The sequence below is a fragment of the Octopus sinensis genome, linkage group LG7, assembly GCF_006345805.1.
Source record: "Octopus sinensis linkage group LG7, ASM634580v1, whole genome shotgun sequence".
NCBI lineage: Eukaryota > Metazoa > Mollusca > Cephalopoda > Octopoda > Octopodidae > Octopus > Octopus sinensis.
In genome coordinates this window covers 10,704,095-10,724,842 of record NC_043003.1, presented here as the reverse complement: position 1 = coordinate 10,724,842, position 20,748 = coordinate 10,704,095, and the positions used below count along the sequence as shown (strand labels likewise).

Below are 20,748 nucleotides of genomic sequence, written 5' to 3'. Positions count from 1 at the left end.
TCGTTTGTCTGTCCTTGGTTGTCCCCTCTATGTTTAGCCCCTTGTGGGCAATAAAGAAATAAAAAACAAAGAAACCTAGCATATGTGTGTGTGTGTGTGTGTGCGTGTGTTTTCTCCTTGTCTTGACATCTCATAGTTGTAAACAAGTGCCACTGTTATACAAGCAGTGTCATTCATTCATTCATTTTTGAATATTCTGTGAGAACACGTCTGGCCATGGGGAAGTATTACCTTGCTTGGAAACAGATAAAGGCTGGTAACAGGAAGGGCAGCTGGCTATAGAAATATTTGACTCAATGAACTGATATTTAGCCGGAATCTTTAACGTTTTGCCATCTTATTACTTTCTCAACAATATTGATTGGTGATTGGCTTATGAGCTGGCAGAAACGTTAGCACGCTGGGTGAAATGCTTAATGGTATTTCGTCTGTATTTATGTTCTGAGTTCAAATTCCGCCAAAGTCAGCTTTGCTTTTCATCCTTTCGGGGTCAATTAATTAAGTACCAGTTGCATACTGAGGTTGATCTAATCGACTGGCCCCCACCTCCTCAAAAATTTTCGGCCTTGTGCCTAGAATAGAAAAGATTATATAAAGGTGGCGAGCTGGCAGAAATGTTAGCACACTGGGCAAGATGCTGAGTAGTGTTTTGTTTGTCTTTATGTTCTGAGTTCAAATTCCACTGTGGTCAACTTTGCCTTTCATCCTTCCAGAGTCAATAAATCAAGTACCAGTTGTTTACTGGTGTTGATCTAATCGACAGGCCCTTTCCCCCCAAATTTCAGGCCTTGTGCCTAGAGTAGAACAGAATATTGGTTGGTGTTTGATTGTTAACACTTATTAATATTGTCTCTGTAAATGAATGTAGATGACCCATTCTTACAATGTTCTCCTCCGTTTATCTTTGCTCTTTATTCATTTCTTTTACAGCCTCTTCCAGACCATTGGATTCCTGCAACAGGTGTTGAAGTGAAGGATGGCATTGTTTATCCTGACAAAAATGGACATACACCTGGTAAGGATGATTTTATACCTATTCATATTATTACCTAGCATTACCAGTTTAGCTCATTCATGGACCAAACGGGTGGCTTAGATAGAAACCTGTCACATCGTTTATGCATGCCAATCTTCATGATGGGTTTAGCTATCGAGAATAACAAGGAAAACAAACATTTGCGTGTTTGTGTCAATGTACAGGTGCAAATGTAGATATGTGGTTGAGAAGCTTGCTTCCCAACCATGTGGTCTTGGGTTCTGTCCCACGACACAGCACCTTGGGCAAATGTCTTCTGCTATATCCCCAGGCTGACCAAAGAATTATGAGCAGATTTGGTAGACAGAAATTGCAAGAAGCCCATCATATATATATATATATATATATATATATACATTTGTATGTATATATGTATATATATAGCATGTGTGTGTGATTGTGTTTGTATGTACCCTTGTCTTCACATCACGTGATGGTTGTAAATGAGTATCACCATCAAACAAGTGAGGTTCTTTGTTTTCAGTCTTCCATGAAAAAACCTATCTGGCCAAGGGGAGATATTACCTTGCCACGGAAACAGGTGAAGGTTGGTAACAGGAAGAGCATCCAGCTGTAAAAATAATCTGCCTCAATAAATTCCGTCTGAGCAAAGCATGGAAGAGTGTATGTTAAAAGATTATGAAGATGATTATGATGACGAGAATTTAAGTTTGAATGACTGAATGCATATGACTATGACTGCTTCCATTTGTGACCATCATCACTTCTAACTTTAATAGCAGCTTGTTGCAGCTACATCAATGTGTCTTTGCAATGTAACTAAAGCATCTTCAATTTACAGGTTGGGTTCCTATCGATGTGAACAGCAAACAATATTGTTGGCACTTGGAATCGGTCAATCTGAAGCAAGGCACAGCATTACTGCTCAAGTTAGTTCTCAATATTTTTTCACCAGTTTATTTTGATCATATATTTCTTTGTAATATATTTAAATCCCAAGTTACCTTTGGACTTTATTTTTACCCACCCAGCATCTTTTTGTAATTGTATGTTCTCACAATGGTGAGGGGGTGCATGGCCTAGTGGTTGGAGTGTTGCTCTGATGAAGCTCTAAGGTGTTACACAGGGACTCAAATATGAGTCCATTGCATCTCATAGCAGAAACAATTGTAAGCTAATGAAGTTCATAAGACAATTATTTATTCCTTTATCATTTCATTTTCTCCTTTATCACACACACAACACACACACACGGATATGTACAGATACACATGTACATGCATACATATATACACACAAACATAAGAAGTTCATTTATAATTTGTTTTAAGGCCACATTAACTTTGCAATGGGAATGGATGAACCTCTTGGGAGATAAATTCAATTATGAGATCAAACTTGAAAGTGCCAGTTTCTCTCAATCGTAGCAACAACAAAACCATCTCACGTATACAGAATGAAAACGTGGAATTATAAAATATTAAAAGTATTTGAAAAAATAGTTGTTGTTTTTCAGGACAGTCATCGTGCCAATAATAACACACTCACACACACACACTGATTATATTTCACTTCTTTATTATTTATTTGTCAATTGGTTTACTATTTAAACTAGTAATCTATTCCAGAGATGAGGAATTATGTACATTATTTACATTATTTACATTTGTTGTTAACATAACTTTCGGCTGATGTATCCTCCAGCCTTCATCAGGTGTCTTGGGGAAATTTCGAACCTGGGTTCTCATTCCTAAGGTATTTTTCGATATTATCATCATCATCATTATTATTATTATTATTATTATTGTTATTGTTATTATTAATATTATTATTATTATTATTATTATTATTTACATTATTTACATTTGACGGATATTTGTCCTTGTCTTGTTAACGCAATGTTTCGGCTGATATTCTCTTCAGCCTTCATCAGGTGTCTTGGGGAAATTTTGAACCTGGGTTCTCATTCCTAAGGTATTTTTCGATGTTGTTATTATTATTGTTATTATTATTATTATAATAATTATTATTATTATTGTTATTATTATTATTATTATTATTATTATTATTATTATTATTATTATTATTATTCAAGTCACTGCTTGGAATTGAACTCAGAATCTTGGGGTTAATATCTATCAAATGTAAATGATGTAAATAGTAATCTATTGTTTCATTAATCTTTTTGTTAATTAATTATTGAGTTAGCTTTGTCAATGTCCTTCTCTCACCTTTTGCGATCACATCAGAAACATGCCCTATCCAATCCAGGTTAGCTTTAGACCTGTCTCATCTGATCTAGTGTGAGTATGTCATTGATTAGGCCACAAATGGTGATGAAAGAACTTTCACAAAGGTAACTCATCGATTGATTGACCAAATGACTAATCAAACAAGCAATTAGTTAACTGGTTAAATGATTAACCGATTGACAAATGATAATAAGGAAGTGAAACTGAATCAGTGCGTGTGTTTATTATTGGTATAATGACCGTCCTAAGATACAACAGAATCTGTTGCAACGCGTGAGTTCTCATCAAGAATGTCGCAAACTGAACAAAGTCAAAAATATTTGGAAAAGTGTTGCTATGCAAAGAATAAAATTCTCTTAATAGATTAAAAAAATTTTCTCTTAGACTTTTTATAAGCGTTTGAACTCCTTTGAATCATTTAATCAATGTTAATCTGGAAAAAGTATTTATTTATAAATAAAATAACAAAAATAGCTACGTAAATCTGAATGGATAGGTGCAAGAGTGGCTGTGTGGTAAGTAGCTTGCTTACCAACCACATGGTTCCGGGTTCAGTCCCACTGCATGGCACCTTGGGCAAGTGTCTTCTACTATAGCCTCGGGCCGACCAAGAGCCTTGTGAGTGGATTTGGTAGATGGAAACTGAAAGAAGCCCGTCGTATATATATATATATATATATATATATATTATATATATATATATATGTGTGTGTGTGCGTGTGTGTTTGTGTGTCTGTGTTTGTCCCCCAACATCACTTGACAACTGATTATGATATGTTTACGTACCCGTAACCTAGCGGTTCGGCAAAAGACACCGATAGAATAACTACTAGGCCTACAAAGAATAAGTCCTGGGGTCGATTTGCTCGACGAAAGGCGGCGCTCTAGCATGGCCACAGTCAAATGACTGAAACAAGTAAAAGAGTAAAGAGTAAAGAGTAGGATTGTAAACGAACGAAATTTATAAATAGCTGGATTAGAATTTTCCGAAAACTCACCAGGGGAAGTAAGTAGGATTTCTTAAATGTAAGGGAAACAACTCAGACATATCTGTCTGAGTTTTTTTTCTTTCTAAACCGTTTATATTGATATGTAAGTACAAGGATCTGTAAATATCAAAGAGACAGCATACGGGATGTTACTTGGTGATTTAAAGCGTACGGCAAGGGAAATATCTTTAGAAGAAAAATGACCAGAGCAGTTATATATTAGTTCCACCTATATTTTCATCTCTTTTTCTAGCTCAACTTCCCAGTTATCCTTGCTTTCTCTTTTATAATGTGATAAACCATTTAGTTCGTCCGCAGCAAGAAACCTGTTCTGCTTCGTTGACATACATTAAGCCAGTGGTTCCCAAAGTGGGCAGTATTGTCCCTTTAGGGGGTGGGGGGGTGGAAGAAAAGTGGGATAATAATGTTGCAGCCAAAATGTGGTGATGTAAAAAAAAAGGAGTGGCTGTGTGGTAAGTAGCTTGTTTACCAACCACATGGTTCCGGGTTCAGTCCCACCGTGTGGCACCTTGGGCAAGTGTCTTCTACTATAGCCTCGGGCCGACCAAAGTCTTGTGAGTGGATTTGGTAGATGGAAACTGAAAGAAGCCCGTCGTATATATGTATATATATATATGCGTGTGTGTGTTTGTGTGTCTGTGTTTGTCCCCCTAGCATTGCTTGACAACCGATGCTGGTGTGTTTATGTCCCCGTTACTTAGCGGTTCGGCAAAAGAGACCGATAGAATAAGTACTGGGCTTGCTGAAGAATAAGTCCCGGGGTCGAGTTGCTCGATTAAAGGCGGTGCTCCAGCATGGCCGCAGTCAAATGATTGAAACAAGTAAAAGAGTAAGTTAATTAGTTTTAAGTTTTATTTGTAAAATAAAGTTGTTTTGAATTTGCTGCAGAAAGTGGTCTATATTTATGGTGGGGAGGGTAAGTGGGGAAGCGCTAGGATTGTAGGCTGGGTGCCAAGGGGGTAGCAGCCTGAAAATATTTGGGGACTGTTGTATTAACCTCTCATCATCCAACATGAAAGATGGTGACGATGAGGAGGAGGAGGAGTAGAGGAATGAATAGCGAAGTGGATTTGATTCCTTGTAGTAAAATTGGTAATATTTCTAGGATTGGTTTCTTTGTCTAAGACTGGTGTCCACTTCTGAAAAACAAAAAAAACAAAAAGAAAACAAACAAACGAACAAAAGAACAACAGTGTGTGTAGTTTATTGCAGAAGATGCACATATAGGTGCAGGTATGGTTTGGTTGTGTGGTTGAGAAATTTCATTCCTAATCACATGGTTTTGGGTTCGGTTCCACTGCATGGCACCTGAGGCAAGCGTCTTCTATTATAGCCCTGAGCTAACCAAAATCTTGTGAGTGGATTTGGCCCATCACATGTATACATGAATTATATATATATATATATATATATATATATATATATATATATATATATGTATGTATGTATATACATACATATATGTATGTATGTATGTATGTATATATATATATATATATATATATATATATATATATATCATAAACAAGAATTTTATTGATAGTAACTTCTAAGTTTCAACCACTCAAGCCATGTGTATGTCTGTGCGTGTTTGTGTGTGTGTATGTGTATGCATGTGTGAGTGTGTGTGTGTGTGTATGTGTGTATCTGTGTCTGTGTGTGTTTGTGCCTGTTTGTTTTGACATCACATGATAGTTGTAAATGTGTGTTAATATTCTGTGAGTACGTGTCTGACCCTGGGAAAATATTCCCTTGCTTGGAAATAGGTGAGGATTGGCAACAGGAAGAGCATCCAGCTGTAGCTATCTGCCTCAATAAACCCTGTGCGACCCATGCAATGTTGGGAAAGTGGATGTTAAAATAATGATAACGATCATTATAATGTTTAATGTATTTTTATGTTTTTTGTTCTTTATCTCATATTTAAAGGTTAATATTCATTAGTGTCTTGTGTATATAATTACAGAGAAACAGAAAACACAGAATTAAAAATCTGCCTGGCCCCTCTGAAGGACCTCTTAAACCACACTGCCGAATTAATTGGCACATCAGTGAATGGAAACCCCTACGGTAGGTTGCACTTTGATTTTTCTTTTCTTTCATTTTAGTAAGGCATGCCCATCAGAGAACTTTATATTCATACATTTTAACATATCTGAAAGGTTTTGCTTGTACAAGAAAGCTTTGCAGTCCTTGTAAAATTCTCACAATCAAGTCTTATATACATGGATTGGATTGGGTTGCCCATGTTCAGTCCATTGCAGGATGAAGGCCCCAGCATGTTGTTTCACTCAGAGAATGGCTTGAAATCATACTAGTTCGATGAGCCTACTCTGCCACACTGGCTCAATATGGCGCTTGGCAGAGGGATGCAGCTTTTTATGCTCATACTCAGAGGTAGTTAAGACAATTGTATTGACCCCGGTACACAACTGGTACTTATTTTATTGACCCTGAAATGATGAAAATCAAAGTTGTCCATGAAAATACTTATAGAAAAGAGACAAGGAAGCCACATGACGATGATGAGAGAGGGAATTTAGAAGTTAGACCAGAAAATACGGTGTTCAATGCGGTCCAACAGAGTTAAATAATCCGCAGGAGCACCTGCCCATATATGACAACAATAATGAATGCAGGGGCAAATGGTGCACTTATAAAGATAGAGAATAGCTTCAGGACTATATCATCATCATCATCATCGTTTTATGTCCGATTTCCATGCTGGCATGGGTTGGATGGTTTGACTGAGGACTGGTGAGCCAGTAGGCTGCACCAGGCTTCAATCTGATACGGCAAAGTTTCTACAGCTGGATGCCCTTCCTAATACCAACCACTCTGAGAGTGTAGTGGTTACTTTTTACGTGCCATTGGCATGGGAGCTGCTTGTTATCCATTCTATAAATATCATTATATATCATTATCCATTCTATAAATATATACTAAGCCATTTCTGGGATAACCCAAGTGCTTGGGTTATAATGTAAAGTATATGATTTAGAATAAGAATTGAAGTTATTAATTTTGATAATATTTTAATATTTAGTCCTATATGTACATATTGTGGATAATGTTGTTCAATGCTGATTGAATTGCTTGAGGGTGATTCTGTCTCTTAAACCTATTTATATATATAGCATGGAAAACGGACGTTAAACGATGATGATGATCACACACACACACACACACACATATATATACATATATACTGGAGTAAGCACATAAATGTGAAACAAGGTGGAAAAAAGAGTACTCAAATACCAGGAGTAGAGTAATATGCTTTATTTAAAAGCAGCAGAAATATAACAGAAGTATATAATAAAGTATATACATATATATACATATGTATATAATTGGCACTCTGTCAGTTACAATGGTGAGGGTTCCAGTTGGTCTGAAGAATGGAAAAGCTTATGCCTGAAATTAACTGGCAAGGGGCTGAATACTCCACAGTACATGTGTGTGTGTGTGTGGTTTTGTTTATATTCAAGTGGGGAGCTGACTGTGTTTCTGGAAAATGTATGCTTGTGTTTATTTGTGTGTGTGTATGTGTGTGTGTAATTTGTGGATGTTTCTATACTACAATATGAAAGAAACCTATCTTTTTATTTCTCTTTTTTTCTCCTTTCATCTTTTTTTTATTTGTTTCACTTTCATTGCCTTATTTTAAAAAAAAATTCTCATTTCATCTTTTTAATCTTTCTTTCTTTCTTTCTCTCTCTCTCTCTCTCTCTCTTAGTCTTTCTCTTTCTCTTTTTCCCAGTCTTTCTTTCTCTCCCTGTTTCTCCCTCTCTTTCCTAATCTTTCTTTCTCTCTTTGTCTCTCTTTCTCTCTGTCCTTTTTTCTCTCTCAGTTTTTCCTTCTCTCTTTGTCTCTCTCTCATTCTTTCTTTCTCTCTAAATCATACTTTCTCTCCTTGTTTCTCTCTCTGTCTTTCCCAGTCTTTCTCTTTGTCTCTCTGTCTTTCCTTTTCTCTTTCTCAGTTGCTCTCTCTCTCTCTCTAATTCTCCAATCTCTCTTTCCTCTCCTTATCCTCTACTCACCCCCCTATAGTTTGATATTACAATCAACCTTCCCCGCTATCATCCACCACCTACACACCCTCTCCTCCCTCCTCCTCCTCCTCCCATTATTTCATATCATACTCCCTTCCCTTACCCCCACCCCTCATGCCATCCCTCTCGCCCCATTTCTGCTTTTGCTACATGTTGGTCAACTTCACTTCATGGAGCAGAGGAAGCGAGATCTCATGTAGTATAGTAGTTGTAGTAGTAGTATCAATAACAGTTTAGCAGCAGTAGTAGTAGTAGTAGTAGCAGTAGCAGTAGTAACGTTGATTATAGCAGCAGAGGCAGTAAAAATTGTGGTGGTTGTAGTAGAAGCAGTACAAGTAGTTGCGATGGTGGTGGTGGTGGTAGTAGTAGTAGTAGTTGTTGTGGTAAAAGCACATGTAGTAATGGTGATCAAAGAAATAGTGGTGGTGGTGGTAGTAGTAGTAGTAGTTGTAGTTGTAGTAGTAACAATGATTGTAGTGGTGATGGTCGTAGCAGGATTGGTAGCTCTAAAGCTGTAGTTGTGTACTGTGCGGACAAGATCAACAATTGTAACAGCAGTAGTGGTGTTAGTGTTGTTGTTGTTGGTGGTGGTAGCTGCAAATAGAAATAATGTTGTTGTTGTTCTTCTTCTCTACTTCTTCTTCTTAAAATAAGTACCAGTTGAACACCAGGGTCAATAATTGAAATCTTTATTATTATTATTATTATCATTATTATTATTATTATTATTATTATTAATGTTGTTATCATCATCATCATCATTATTATCGTGTGAATGAGGGAGCAGTGCATGCCATCAAAGTGACACTGGGGTAAAATATACGAAGCCCAATATACCCATCATGACTGCCCGTCTGATAAGGGTACACCAGGCACATGTATCACAACCACATGTGCACGACATGGTGATCTTATATTAAGATAAACAGCACATGACCTTGCAGGTAGGGCCCAGTTACAATTTTCTTCAGCTCGAGTTGCCCATCCGCTCAAAAGGTTCCTGAATAAGGTTTGTTTAAGGATATTGAATGAAACACCAATGTTTCCAGAGGTGAATTATTCAAACCCCAAAGAATTCCTTTCAACAGACGGCTATGATACTCCCCCACTACTTCTGCTCGTGATCAGAGATACCCATAACACCAGCCACCAAGGGACATGGTCAACTGGTTAAGGTCAAACAGCTGACAAGCAAATCTGTGGTATTGAGCAGAATATTTGCTGTAGCCCATCTTTTATACCAAGACAAAACAATATACATGATAACACTTCCAATCAGTTAAGATCAGAAGCCATGAGAGCCACTGCCTGGTACTGCATCAGGCATTTTTATATTATTATTATTATTATTATTAAGGTGGTGAACTGGCAGAATCGTTAGCATGCTGGTTGAAATGCTTAGTGGTACTTCATCCGCCACTATGTTCGGTGTTCAAATTCTGCTGAGGTTGACTTTACCTTTCATCCTTTCAGGGTCACTAAATTAAGTATCAGTTGAACACTGGGGTCGATGTAATCGACTTTTCCCTCTTCCCCTAAAATTGCTACCCTTTTGGCAAAATTTGAAATTATTATTATTATTATTATTATTATTATTATTATTATTATTATTTATTATTTATTATTATTATTATTATTATTATTATTATTATTATTAAAAATGCCTAGCAGTATTTCGTCTGTTTTTACATTCTGAGTCCAAATTCTGCTGGGGTCGACTTTTCCTGTCATCCTTTCAGGTTTGATAAAATAAGTGCCTGTTGCACAGTGGGGCCACTGTAATCAACTAACCGCCTTCCCCCAGCCCCCAATTTCAGGCCTTGTGCCTATAGTAGAAAGGATTATTATTATTATTATTTATTATTATCATTATCATCATTATCATTATTAATAAGGCAAGTGAGCTGGCAGAAATGTTAGCACGCTGGACAAAATGCTTAGCGGTATTTATTCTGCTGCTACATTCTGAGTTCAAATTTTGCCAAGGTCAACTTTGTGTTTCATCCTTTTGGGGTCAATAAATTAAGTACCAGTAGAACACTGGGGTTGATGTAATCGACTTCTCCCATCCTCACAAATATGAGGCCTTGTGCCTCCAGTAGAAAGGGTTATTATATTATTATTATTATTATTATTATTATATTATTATTTTATTAAGGTGGCAAGTTGGCAGAATCGTTAGCATGAAGGAGAAAGTGCCTAGCAGTAGTTCACCTGTCCTTACGTTCTGAGTTCAAATTCTGCCAAAGTTGACTTTGCCTTTCATCCTCTAAAAATTAAGTACCAGTGAAACACTGGGGTCAATGTAATCGAGTAGTCCTCTCCCCCAAATTTCACACCTTGTGTGTTAATAGAATAGATTATTATTATTATTATTATTATTATTAAGGTGGTGAGCATGCAAAATTTTTAGAGCATGGGACAAATATGTTCTGTGTTCAAATTCAGCTGAGGTCGACTTTGCCTTTCATTCTTTCAGGGTGAATAAAATAAGTACCAGTTGAACACTGGGGTTAACTTACCCACTCTCCAGAAATTGCTGGCCTTGTACCTAAATTAGAAAGTAGCAGAATCATTAGTATGCTGGGCAAAATGCTTAGTTGTATTTCACCTGCCACTACGTTCTGAGTTCAAATTCTGCTGAGGTTGACTTCGCCTTTCATCATTTCGGGGTCAATAAATTAAGTACCAGTGAAACACTGGAGTCGATGCAATCAACTGTTCCCCGGCCCCCAAATTTCAGGCCTTGTGCTCTTAGTAGAAAGGATTATTATCATTATTATTATTATTATTATTATTATTATTGTGTGAGAGAGCAGTGCATGCCATCAAAGCGACACTGGGGTAAAATATACGAAGCCCAGTATACCCATCATGACTACCTGTCTGATAAGGATACACCAGGCACATGCATCACAACCATATGTGCACGACATGGTGATCTTATATTAAGATAAACAGCGCATGACCTTGCAGGTAGGGCCCAGTTAGAATTTTCTTCAGGTTGAGTAATCCCTTCCGCTCAAAAGGTCCCTGAATAAGGTTTGTTTAAGGATGTTGAACGAAACACCCATATTTCCAAAGGTGAATTATCTAAACTTCCAAGAATTCCTCTCAACTCATGGCTACGATGCTCCCCCACTACTTCTGCTCGTGATCAGAGATGCACATATCGTCAGCCACTAAGGGACATGCTCAACTGGTTAAGGTCAAACAACTGACAAGCAAATCTGTGGTATTGAGCAGAATATTTACTGTATCCCATCTTTTATACCAAGACAAAACAATGTACATGATAACACTTCCAATTAGTTTAAGATCAGAAGCCACGAGAGCCAATGCCTGGTACTGCATCAGGGCATTTATTTTTATTATTATTATTACTATTATTGGTGTCTTTGTTATCATTTATAACTATTATGATCATTTATGATTGTTATTTATCATTATCATTATTACTATTAATTATCGTTATTAATTAAAGTAGAAATAGCTGTTGTTATTTAACCCCAGGTCAAGCCCTGATTGATTTGGTCTATGATCAAAGGCATTCCAGCCATGACTGTCCTATGTTTAGGACCTCATTACTCAATCCGTCCCCTTATGTTTTTTAAGAGAGTAAAATATGATTTTGAAGGTGGTGTGTGGCTGTTGTTTCTAGCAGGCTGTGCCACCACTTAGAGGCCTCTCTTGTTGGCTCATAGTAGAAGTAGGTAATACTGTGGTGGTGGTGGTGGTTGTGGTGGTAGTCAACATATCCACACACACATACACACACACATTTGGTGGTCTTAACTGCAGCAGGCTTGCAGTTGCTGTCGGCTGGTTGTTGGTGTTTGGTGCAGACACACACACATGCACACACACACACACATACACACAAACACACACGCACACACACACACACACTGATGTGAATTAACAGACTCAACATGGAACTAAACTGTTGAATACATTATCCTTTGCTAACTGCTGCTGCTGTTTCATTGCTGCTGTTGCTGCTGCTGTTTCAGTCTTTCTTTCTTTCTTTCTTCCTTTCTTTCCTTCTTTCTTTCTTTCTTTCTTTCTTTCTTTCTTTCTTTCCTTTCCTCCTTCCTTCCTTTCTCCCTTCCTTTCCTTCTTTCTTTCTTTCCTTCCTTGCTTCCTTCTTTCTTTCTTTCTTTCTTTCCTTCTTTCTTTCCTTCTTTCTTTCTTTCTTTCTTTCTTTCTTCCCTTCCTTCTTCCTTCCCTTCTTTCTTTCTTTCTTTCTTTCTTTCCTTCCTTCTTCCTTCCCTTCTTTCTTTCCTTCTTTCCTTCTTTCTTTCTTTCCATCAACGTCCTCCCCTTTCTGTCTTTCTCTTTCTCTTTTTTCTCTCTATCCTTCTCTTTCTCTTTTCTCTGTCTTCTTCCTGTCTCTCTATCTTTTCATGTCTCTTTCCTCTCTCTTTTTCACTCCCTCTCGTCTCTCTCTTTCTCTCTTTCACTATGTCTATCTTTTCTCCATCTTTTTCTTTTCCTTTTCTCAAGGTCTCTCTCTCTCTCTTCTCTGTGTCTGACTGCTTCTCTCTATGCATGGTCCAGCTGATTCTGTGCTACCACCACCACTACTACTACTACTACTACTACTACTACTACTACTACTACTACTACTACTACTACTACTACTACTACTACTACCACCACCACCACCACCACCACCACTGACATGAATGTTATTTTCCTCTACTAATACTACTGCTGCAATTACTGTTCTTAGTTGTGATTGTTGCTGCTGCTGCTACTATTACTGTTACCATTTCCTACCAGGGACCACTGTTAAGGCAACCAGCCCTTAAGTCACAATTCCTGTTATAATCTCCAGACCCTTTTTTTTCTTTTTAGCCAGTAATCAGAAATCAGTCAGTAAGGACTGTAACCCAAAGACACAGTATTCAGTGAATTGGGGGTAACCAGTGGGGGCCTTAATAGGGAACTCAAGGTTATACTTGCTTTCTACCAGCAGTTCTCAGTCATTTTCTATTGATGGGACCTTTTGATTGCTATTTTTATTCTACTGGACCCTCACAACCATACTCTTTTTACTCTTATACTTGTTTCAGTCATTTGACTGTGGCTATGCTGGAGCACCACCTTTAGTCGAGCAAATCGACCCCAGGACTTATTCTTTGTAAGCCTAGTACTTATTCTATCAGTGTCTTTTGCCAAACTGTTAAGTTATGGGGTACACCAGCGTTGGTTGTCAAGTGATGTTGGGGGGAACAAACACAGACACACACACACATATATATACATATATACAACAGGCTTCTCTCACAAGGCTTTGGTCAGCCTGAGGCTATAGTAGAAGACACTTACCCAAAGTGCCATGTAGTGGGACTGAACCCAGAACCAGGTGGTTGGTAAGCAAGATACTTACCACACAGCCACTCCTACACCTACTTTTGAGCCACCATATATATATATAATATTATATATATATAATATATTGGTGGTGTGTGTGTGTGTGTATGTGTATATAATATATATATATTTATATATATATATATATATGTTATATATAATAATTATATATATATATATATAATATATATATATATACACACAGGTAGCCCAAAAGTTATCACATAGGCACTTTAAATTTCTTTTAAAACATTTTATTGCATTTAAATTTCTATCTTACAATTAACTAAATTAGCATAGAATAATGATTTCATATTCTTTTATAATTAAGATCTAAACAGTTAATATATGAATGTGAAAGATATAGTTGAATAACTCTAAACCCACTTTTGAGCCACCCTTTATAATCACATGACAGAAGCAGTTTAAGCCACGGAAGGTTCCTGCTGAGTTTGGTAGTATTGTGATAGTTGGTGTGCTGACACGTTATGCATTGCTTTACTTCCCATGTGACTTGAAAGCCACACAGATGAACGTGCAATGTAGTCTAATTAGGGAATTTACGCTTTATGAGTTCTAATTAGACCATAACAATGTGGAAACAACCAAAAACATTTGTGGTGTGAAAGGTGAAGGCACGGTTGATCACTACGTAACCAATACAAATGGAAATTAAATAAAAAAAACAATCAAATGGGTTGCAACATTGAATGGGATTCATGAACCTGAACTCAACAATCAGGCCAGGTTTGGAAGGCCTAAAACCATAGATTCCATGACTGCGCCCAAGCTGTAGAGACAGATCCTGTGAGTAGCTCTCAGAGAGAATCAGGTGAGGTTAGCATCTCATGGACGTATGTCACTGTGTGGCAGAAATACTTGGCGTTGATTAAATGAAAGTGAGGTCTTCTGCAGGAAGACAACAGGAAACGCTATACCACTCGAATGACTGAAAAAACTCCAGGAACCTGAGGGACTTGAGCTGATTTCACACTCAGTATACAGTCTGGACCCAACTCCCTTGAATTATTATTTGTTTCAATCCATGGCTCATGTCCTGTGCTTGCAACACTTCATCAATCAAGAAGTGGAAGGTTCAGCAAAAGAGTTCTTCACCTCAAAAAACAAGAACTGGTATGAGCATTGGATCAAAGAACTGGCAGAAAGGCAGCTTCAGATGGTGCAACACTATGGCCTCTACTTTAAATGCTAGGCTACTTTTGTTGTAAGTTGCAAGGTTGTGAGTTCAATTCTTGGTGATGTATTGTGACCTTAAGCGAGACACTTTATTTCATGTTGCTTCAGTCAGAAGCAACTAAGTTACTAAAATCTTGCCAAACTTTTGATTCAACATAATATAACAGACCTTGTACAGTTACTGTTGAGTAAATTTCACTACCATAGTCTCATATTGACTAAAATATCGGTCAGTTTGAAGCTGTGGTGGGAGATACTTACTCTAAGTACTGTACTGGGATATTGAACCTGGATCCATATGGTTGGTAAGCAAACTTGTTAACCACACAACCACGACTATGCCTATGCTCTTATTGCCAGTTCTGTAGGCATTCAACCTTGAAATTAATATGGTTTTGCTATTAATTTTCACCGATGTTGATTCTGAGCCAAGGAGAGTTATGTGTCATACCCATAAGGCGAACAGTGTGCCAGAGGCCGAGATTGAACTTGTAACCTCTCAGCTCTTCCTAGCAAACTGATATCTGTTCTCTATTGTTTTCCGTTGTTTGTTTTGTTAGCTGTCAGTTATCACATTACAATCTGTCTTGTGTTGGCAACTTAATCGAAATTCACGTTCTGGATGGTTGTTTATCACTTCAGTGTGATGTTACCTGTTCTGCACTAAAACTGCACAGCAACGCCTGAGGCCAACGACAGAGAGAGAGAGAGAGAGAGAGAGAGAGGGAACCATTCTCTATGTGATGTATCCAGTTTGCTAGAAACAACAGCCAAGTCTCCTTTTAATCAAAACCCTTTGGTGAGGCTGCTGTATATCACTTCAGTGTGTTGTGGTTAACAAACTCAGCATTCTGATGCACTAACTGCACAGCAATCCTAAGGGACGTCAGAAGAGAGAGAGAGAGAGAGAGAGAGGAGAGAGAGGCGAAGAGAGGAGGGAGAGAGAGACAGAGAGAAGAGAGAGAGAAGAGAGAGAGAGGAGAGAGGGGAGCATTCTATGTGATACATCCAGTTTGCTAGAATAGCAGCCAAGTCTCCTTTTAATCAAAACCTTTTGGATGGCTGTTTATCACTTCAGTGTGTTGTTACCTGTTCTGCACTGAACTGCACAGCAATGCCTGAGGCCAACGAGAGAGAGAGAGAGAGATATTCTCTATGTGATATATCCAGTTTGCTAGAAACAACAGCCAAGTCTCCTTGTAATCAAAACCCTTTGGATGGCTGTTTATCACTTCAGTGTATTGTTACCTGTTCTGCACTGAACTGCACAGCAACGCCTGAGGCCAACGACAGAGAGAGAGAGAGAGATAGATAGATAGATAGATAGATAGATAGATAGAGAGAGAGAGAGAGAGCCTCTATGTGATATATCCAGTTTGCTAGAAATAGCAGCCAAGTCTCCTTTTAATCAAAACCTTTTGGATGGCTGTTTATCACTTCAGTGTGTTGTTACCTGTTCTGCACTAAGGCCAACGAAAGTGAGAGAGAGAGCCATTCTCTATGTGATATATCCAGTTTCCTAGAAATAGCAGCCAAATCTTCTTTTCATCAACACCCTTTTACTCTGAAGTAGAGGCCAACTGGGTAATGTAGGCTGGGGTACTTTGTGCCGAAGCAAAACAACAACCATATGATCATAATTCGATTTCAGTGTGTAGATATACTCAGTCAGGACAGACCAGCGGTTTATACTGCATCATGATCATGATCATCATCATCAATAATGTGTTGAATAAGAATGTTAGTATCAATGTCTTTGTCTCATCGTTCATGTTTTATAATGACTTTAGAAATTTAATGATGTGGGTGGTTGGTGGTGGTAGTGGTGGTTTCTGTTGTTGTCATTTAACCCTGAGCCTGCTTCAGCTGCAGTAGACTTCTGATCAAAGAAATCCCATCCATGACCAGCTATGACCATCCTGTCTTTTTTGGTGACAGGAAGGGCATCCAGCCGTAGTAAATCTACCTTAATAAACTCCGTCTAACCCATGCAGGGATGGAAAAGTGGACGTTAAATGATGCTGATGATGATGATGATGATGTAGGGCTACATTCATTGTGCTACGTGTCATTCTGATTTTGGGGAAATATGCTATAGCTGCCATTTTTAGCAAGTTGAGTGTCTATCAAAAGGGTCCTGTGGTGACCCAGGATTCCTTGGTTATTTTGTGTAATGATGTAATAATAATAATAATAATGATAATGATAATAATAATAATAATAATGCCCTGATGCAGTACCAGGTAGTGGCTCTCATGGCTTCTGATCTTAACTGATTGGAAGTGTTATCATGTACATTGTTTTGTCTTGGTATAAAAGATGGGATACAGCATATATTCTGCTCAATACCACAGATTTGCTTGTCAGTTGTTTGACCTTAACCAGTTGAGCATGTCCCTTAGTGGCTGATGATATGTGCATCTCTGATCACGAGCAGAAGTAGTGGGGAGCATCATAGCCATGTGTTGAGGGGGATTCTTTGGAGTTTGGATAATTCGCCCTTGGAAACATAGGTGTTTCGTTCAACATCTTTAAACAACCCTTGTTCAGAGACCTTTTGAACGGGATGGGTTACTTGACCTGAAGAAAATTCTAACTGGGCCCCACCTGCAAGGTCATGTGCTGTTTATCTTGATATGAGATCACCATGTCATGCACATATGGTTGTGATGCATGTGTCTGGTGTACTCTTATCAAATGGGTAGTCATGATGGGTATACTGGGCTTCATATATTTTACTCCAGTGTTACTTTGATGGCATACACTGCTCTCTCACCCAATAATAATAATAATAATAATAATATTAATAATAATAATGAAAGGCAAAGCTGAGTTTGGTGGTATTTGAACTCTGAATGTAAAGACAGATGTAATGCTGCTAATGATCCAGCCAGGTCACCGCCTTGGGAATAATAATGATAATAATTCTTTCTACCAAGGGCACAAGACAGGAAATTTGTGGAGGGAGGAGACTAGTCGATTACATCGACCCCAGTATTTCACTGGTACTTAATTTATTGACTCTGAAAGGCTATTCTTTACTTCATTAAGTATTCTTTTGTGAATAGGGCAGAGTCTTACTTGATGGATGACTGGAATGAAAAGCAGGGCATATTGCATCTTGGGAAGTGAGTAACCTTGAGTCTTGAGAGATGACCTTCAGTATAGTGGAATGGGTGGCCTTGGGTATTGAATAGTGGGGACATTGAGTGTTGGGAAGTTAGTGACCTTGAGTCTTAGGAAAGGACCTTGAGTCTTAGAAAGCGACCTTGAATCTTAGGGAGTGACCCTGAGTTTTAGAAAGTGACCTTGAGTCTTAGGAAGTGACATTGAGTATTAGGAAGTGACCTTAAGTTTTAGGAAGTTACCTTGACTCTTACGAAGTGACCTTGTGTTTTAGGAAGTGACCTTGATACTTAGGAAGTGAGATTGAAATTTAGGAAGTGACCTTGAGTCTTAGGAAGCGACCTTGAATCTTAGGGAGTGACATTGAATTTTAGGAAGTGAGATGGTGTCTTATGAAGTGACCTTGAGTTTTAGTGAGTGACCTTGATTTTTTAGAAAGTGACCTTGAACTTTAGGAAGTTACCTTGAGTCTTACGAAGTGACCTTGATTTTTGAGAAGTGACCTTGAATCTTAAGAAGTGACATTGAGTTTTAGGAAGCGTCCTTGAATCTTAGGAAGTGACATTGAGTTTTAGGAAGTGACTTGAATCTTAGGGGTGACATTGTGTCTTATGAAGTGACCTTGAGTATTAGGATGTGACCGTGACTTTTAGAAAGCGACCTTGAGTTTTAGGAATTGACCTTGAGTCTTACGAAGTGACCTTGGTTTTTGGGAAGTGACCTTGAATCTTAGGAAGTGACATTAAGTCTTAGGAAGTGACATTGAGTTTTAGAAAGCGACCTTGAGTCTTAGGAAGCGACCTTTAAATCTTATGGGTGACATCGTGTCTTATGAAGTGACAATGAGTCTTAGGAAGTGTCATTCAGTCTTAGGAAGTGACTTTAAGTCTTGAAGAATGAGTGACCTTGAGTCTTGAGAAACAAGTGATTTGAGTCTTAGATAGTGGGTGACTTTAGGTGACCTTGAGTCCTGTAAAGTTGGTGATCTTGAATCTTGGATAATAGATGACTTTGAGTCTTCGAAAATGACCTTGAGTCTTGAGACATGGATGACCTTCGAGCTTTGAAAGTAAGTAACCTAAGGGTTGGGAAGTGGGTGACCTTGAGTGTTAAGAAGCCAGTGAACTTGAATCTTGATATTTGGCTAACTTTGAGTCTTGGAAGACTGGTGAATTTGAGTCTTGTGAAGCTGGTGACATTGATTCTAGATGATTGGGTGACCTTGGACCTTGAGAAGTGGGTAACCTTAATTAAGTGTTTGACCTTGAGACCTCAAAAATTAGTGGCCTCGAATCTAGAGGAATGAGTGACCTTGAATCTTGAAAAGAGACTGACTTTGAATCATAAGAGGTGGATGACCTTGAATCTTGAGTAGTGAGTAACTTTGAATTTTGAAGTGGATGTGTTATTGAATGTCGATTAGAGGTTGGCTTTGCATGTCAAGAATTATGTGACCTTCTCTGTTGAATGGAAGATGAAATTTAGTATTGAATAAAAAGTGACTTTGAATATTGAGTAATGGGAAATTGAGCATTAAGAAGTTGAGTAACTTGAGTACTGAATATTTATCGTGTAGTGTGAGATGCTGTATGTTGACTAACGAGTGACCTCTTTTGAATGATAGTTACCTTTGTGTAGTAAACATACAACCATACATACATACACACATACATGCAGGCATACATATTTAAACACAAACATACAAACATGTATATATAAACATACAAATACATACATAAATACATACAGACATACATACTTACACACATATATGCAGGCATACATACTTACATACATATATAAACATACAAACACATACAAACACATACATACATACATACATACATACTTACACACAAACATACAAACATATATAAGCATACAAATACATACATACATACAACATACATACATATATACATACATACTTACACACATACATACATACATGCATACATACATACATACATATATACGTACATACATACATACTTATACACATACATACATACTTACACACATACATGCAGGCATACATATTTTTCCTCTGTATTTCAAACTACTATTTGATATTTGCACCCTAATATTAATTGAGCTTTTGGGTTGAGTACCCTTTTTTGTGCTCAGTTTTTGATGACTTTGATTGTCTGGTAAATTTCATTGTTTTAATATCAAACAATGTGTTAGAAGTTAAATGCCAAGTGTGGGTTTGACAAAATGTGCAGGTATTGCTTGACTTTTGTTATTGAAGATTTAACCTTGAGGGCCATTGTTTATTTTAAACATATATATCAATGTATGGTTTGACTTTGTGAGTTGAGTCGTGATTAGATTTGAGCGCAGAGAATCATTTGACCTTTAATGACAAAACTTTGACCTTGAGAGGTCATTATTTTTCTTAAACTTTGAAAACAGTGTGATATTTGACCTGGGGAGTTCTGTAAGATATTTGATAGCAATGTGAGTTTAATGCTAAGTGGATTTGTGTGCAGTGTGACATTTGACCTTCAATGATGTTTTTGACCTTGAAGGTCACTGATGTCTTAAACTTTCAGAACGGTACAATATTTGACCTTGGGAAATGCAGTATGACCTTTGGTGTATAGATTCGAGGTCAATGTGACATTGATGAATCTTTGCCCTTATGGGTCACTAGCTTAAACTTTCAGAATGGTGTAATATCTGACTTTGTCAGTCATATAAAATCAAACTTGAGGTTGGTATCATATTTG

General features: G+C 37.7%; 1 protein-coding gene across 2 annotated transcripts in view; it reads left to right on the top strand.

Moving 5' to 3' along the window:
* LOC115213984 (uncharacterized protein C12orf29 homolog) overlaps positions 1–20,748 on the top strand; it is a 155,954-nt gene that overhangs the window by 54,218 nt on the left and 80,988 nt on the right. For both annotated transcript variants that reach the window (XM_029782994.2, XM_029782993.2), the window contains 3 exons: positions 931–1,015; positions 1,839–1,926; positions 6,226–6,329. In XM_029782994.2, coding sequence (XP_029638854.1) covers positions 931–1,015; positions 1,839–1,926; positions 6,226–6,329 — 277 coding nt within the window. The remainder of the gene's footprint in view (positions 1–930; positions 1,016–1,838; positions 1,927–6,225; positions 6,330–20,748) is intronic.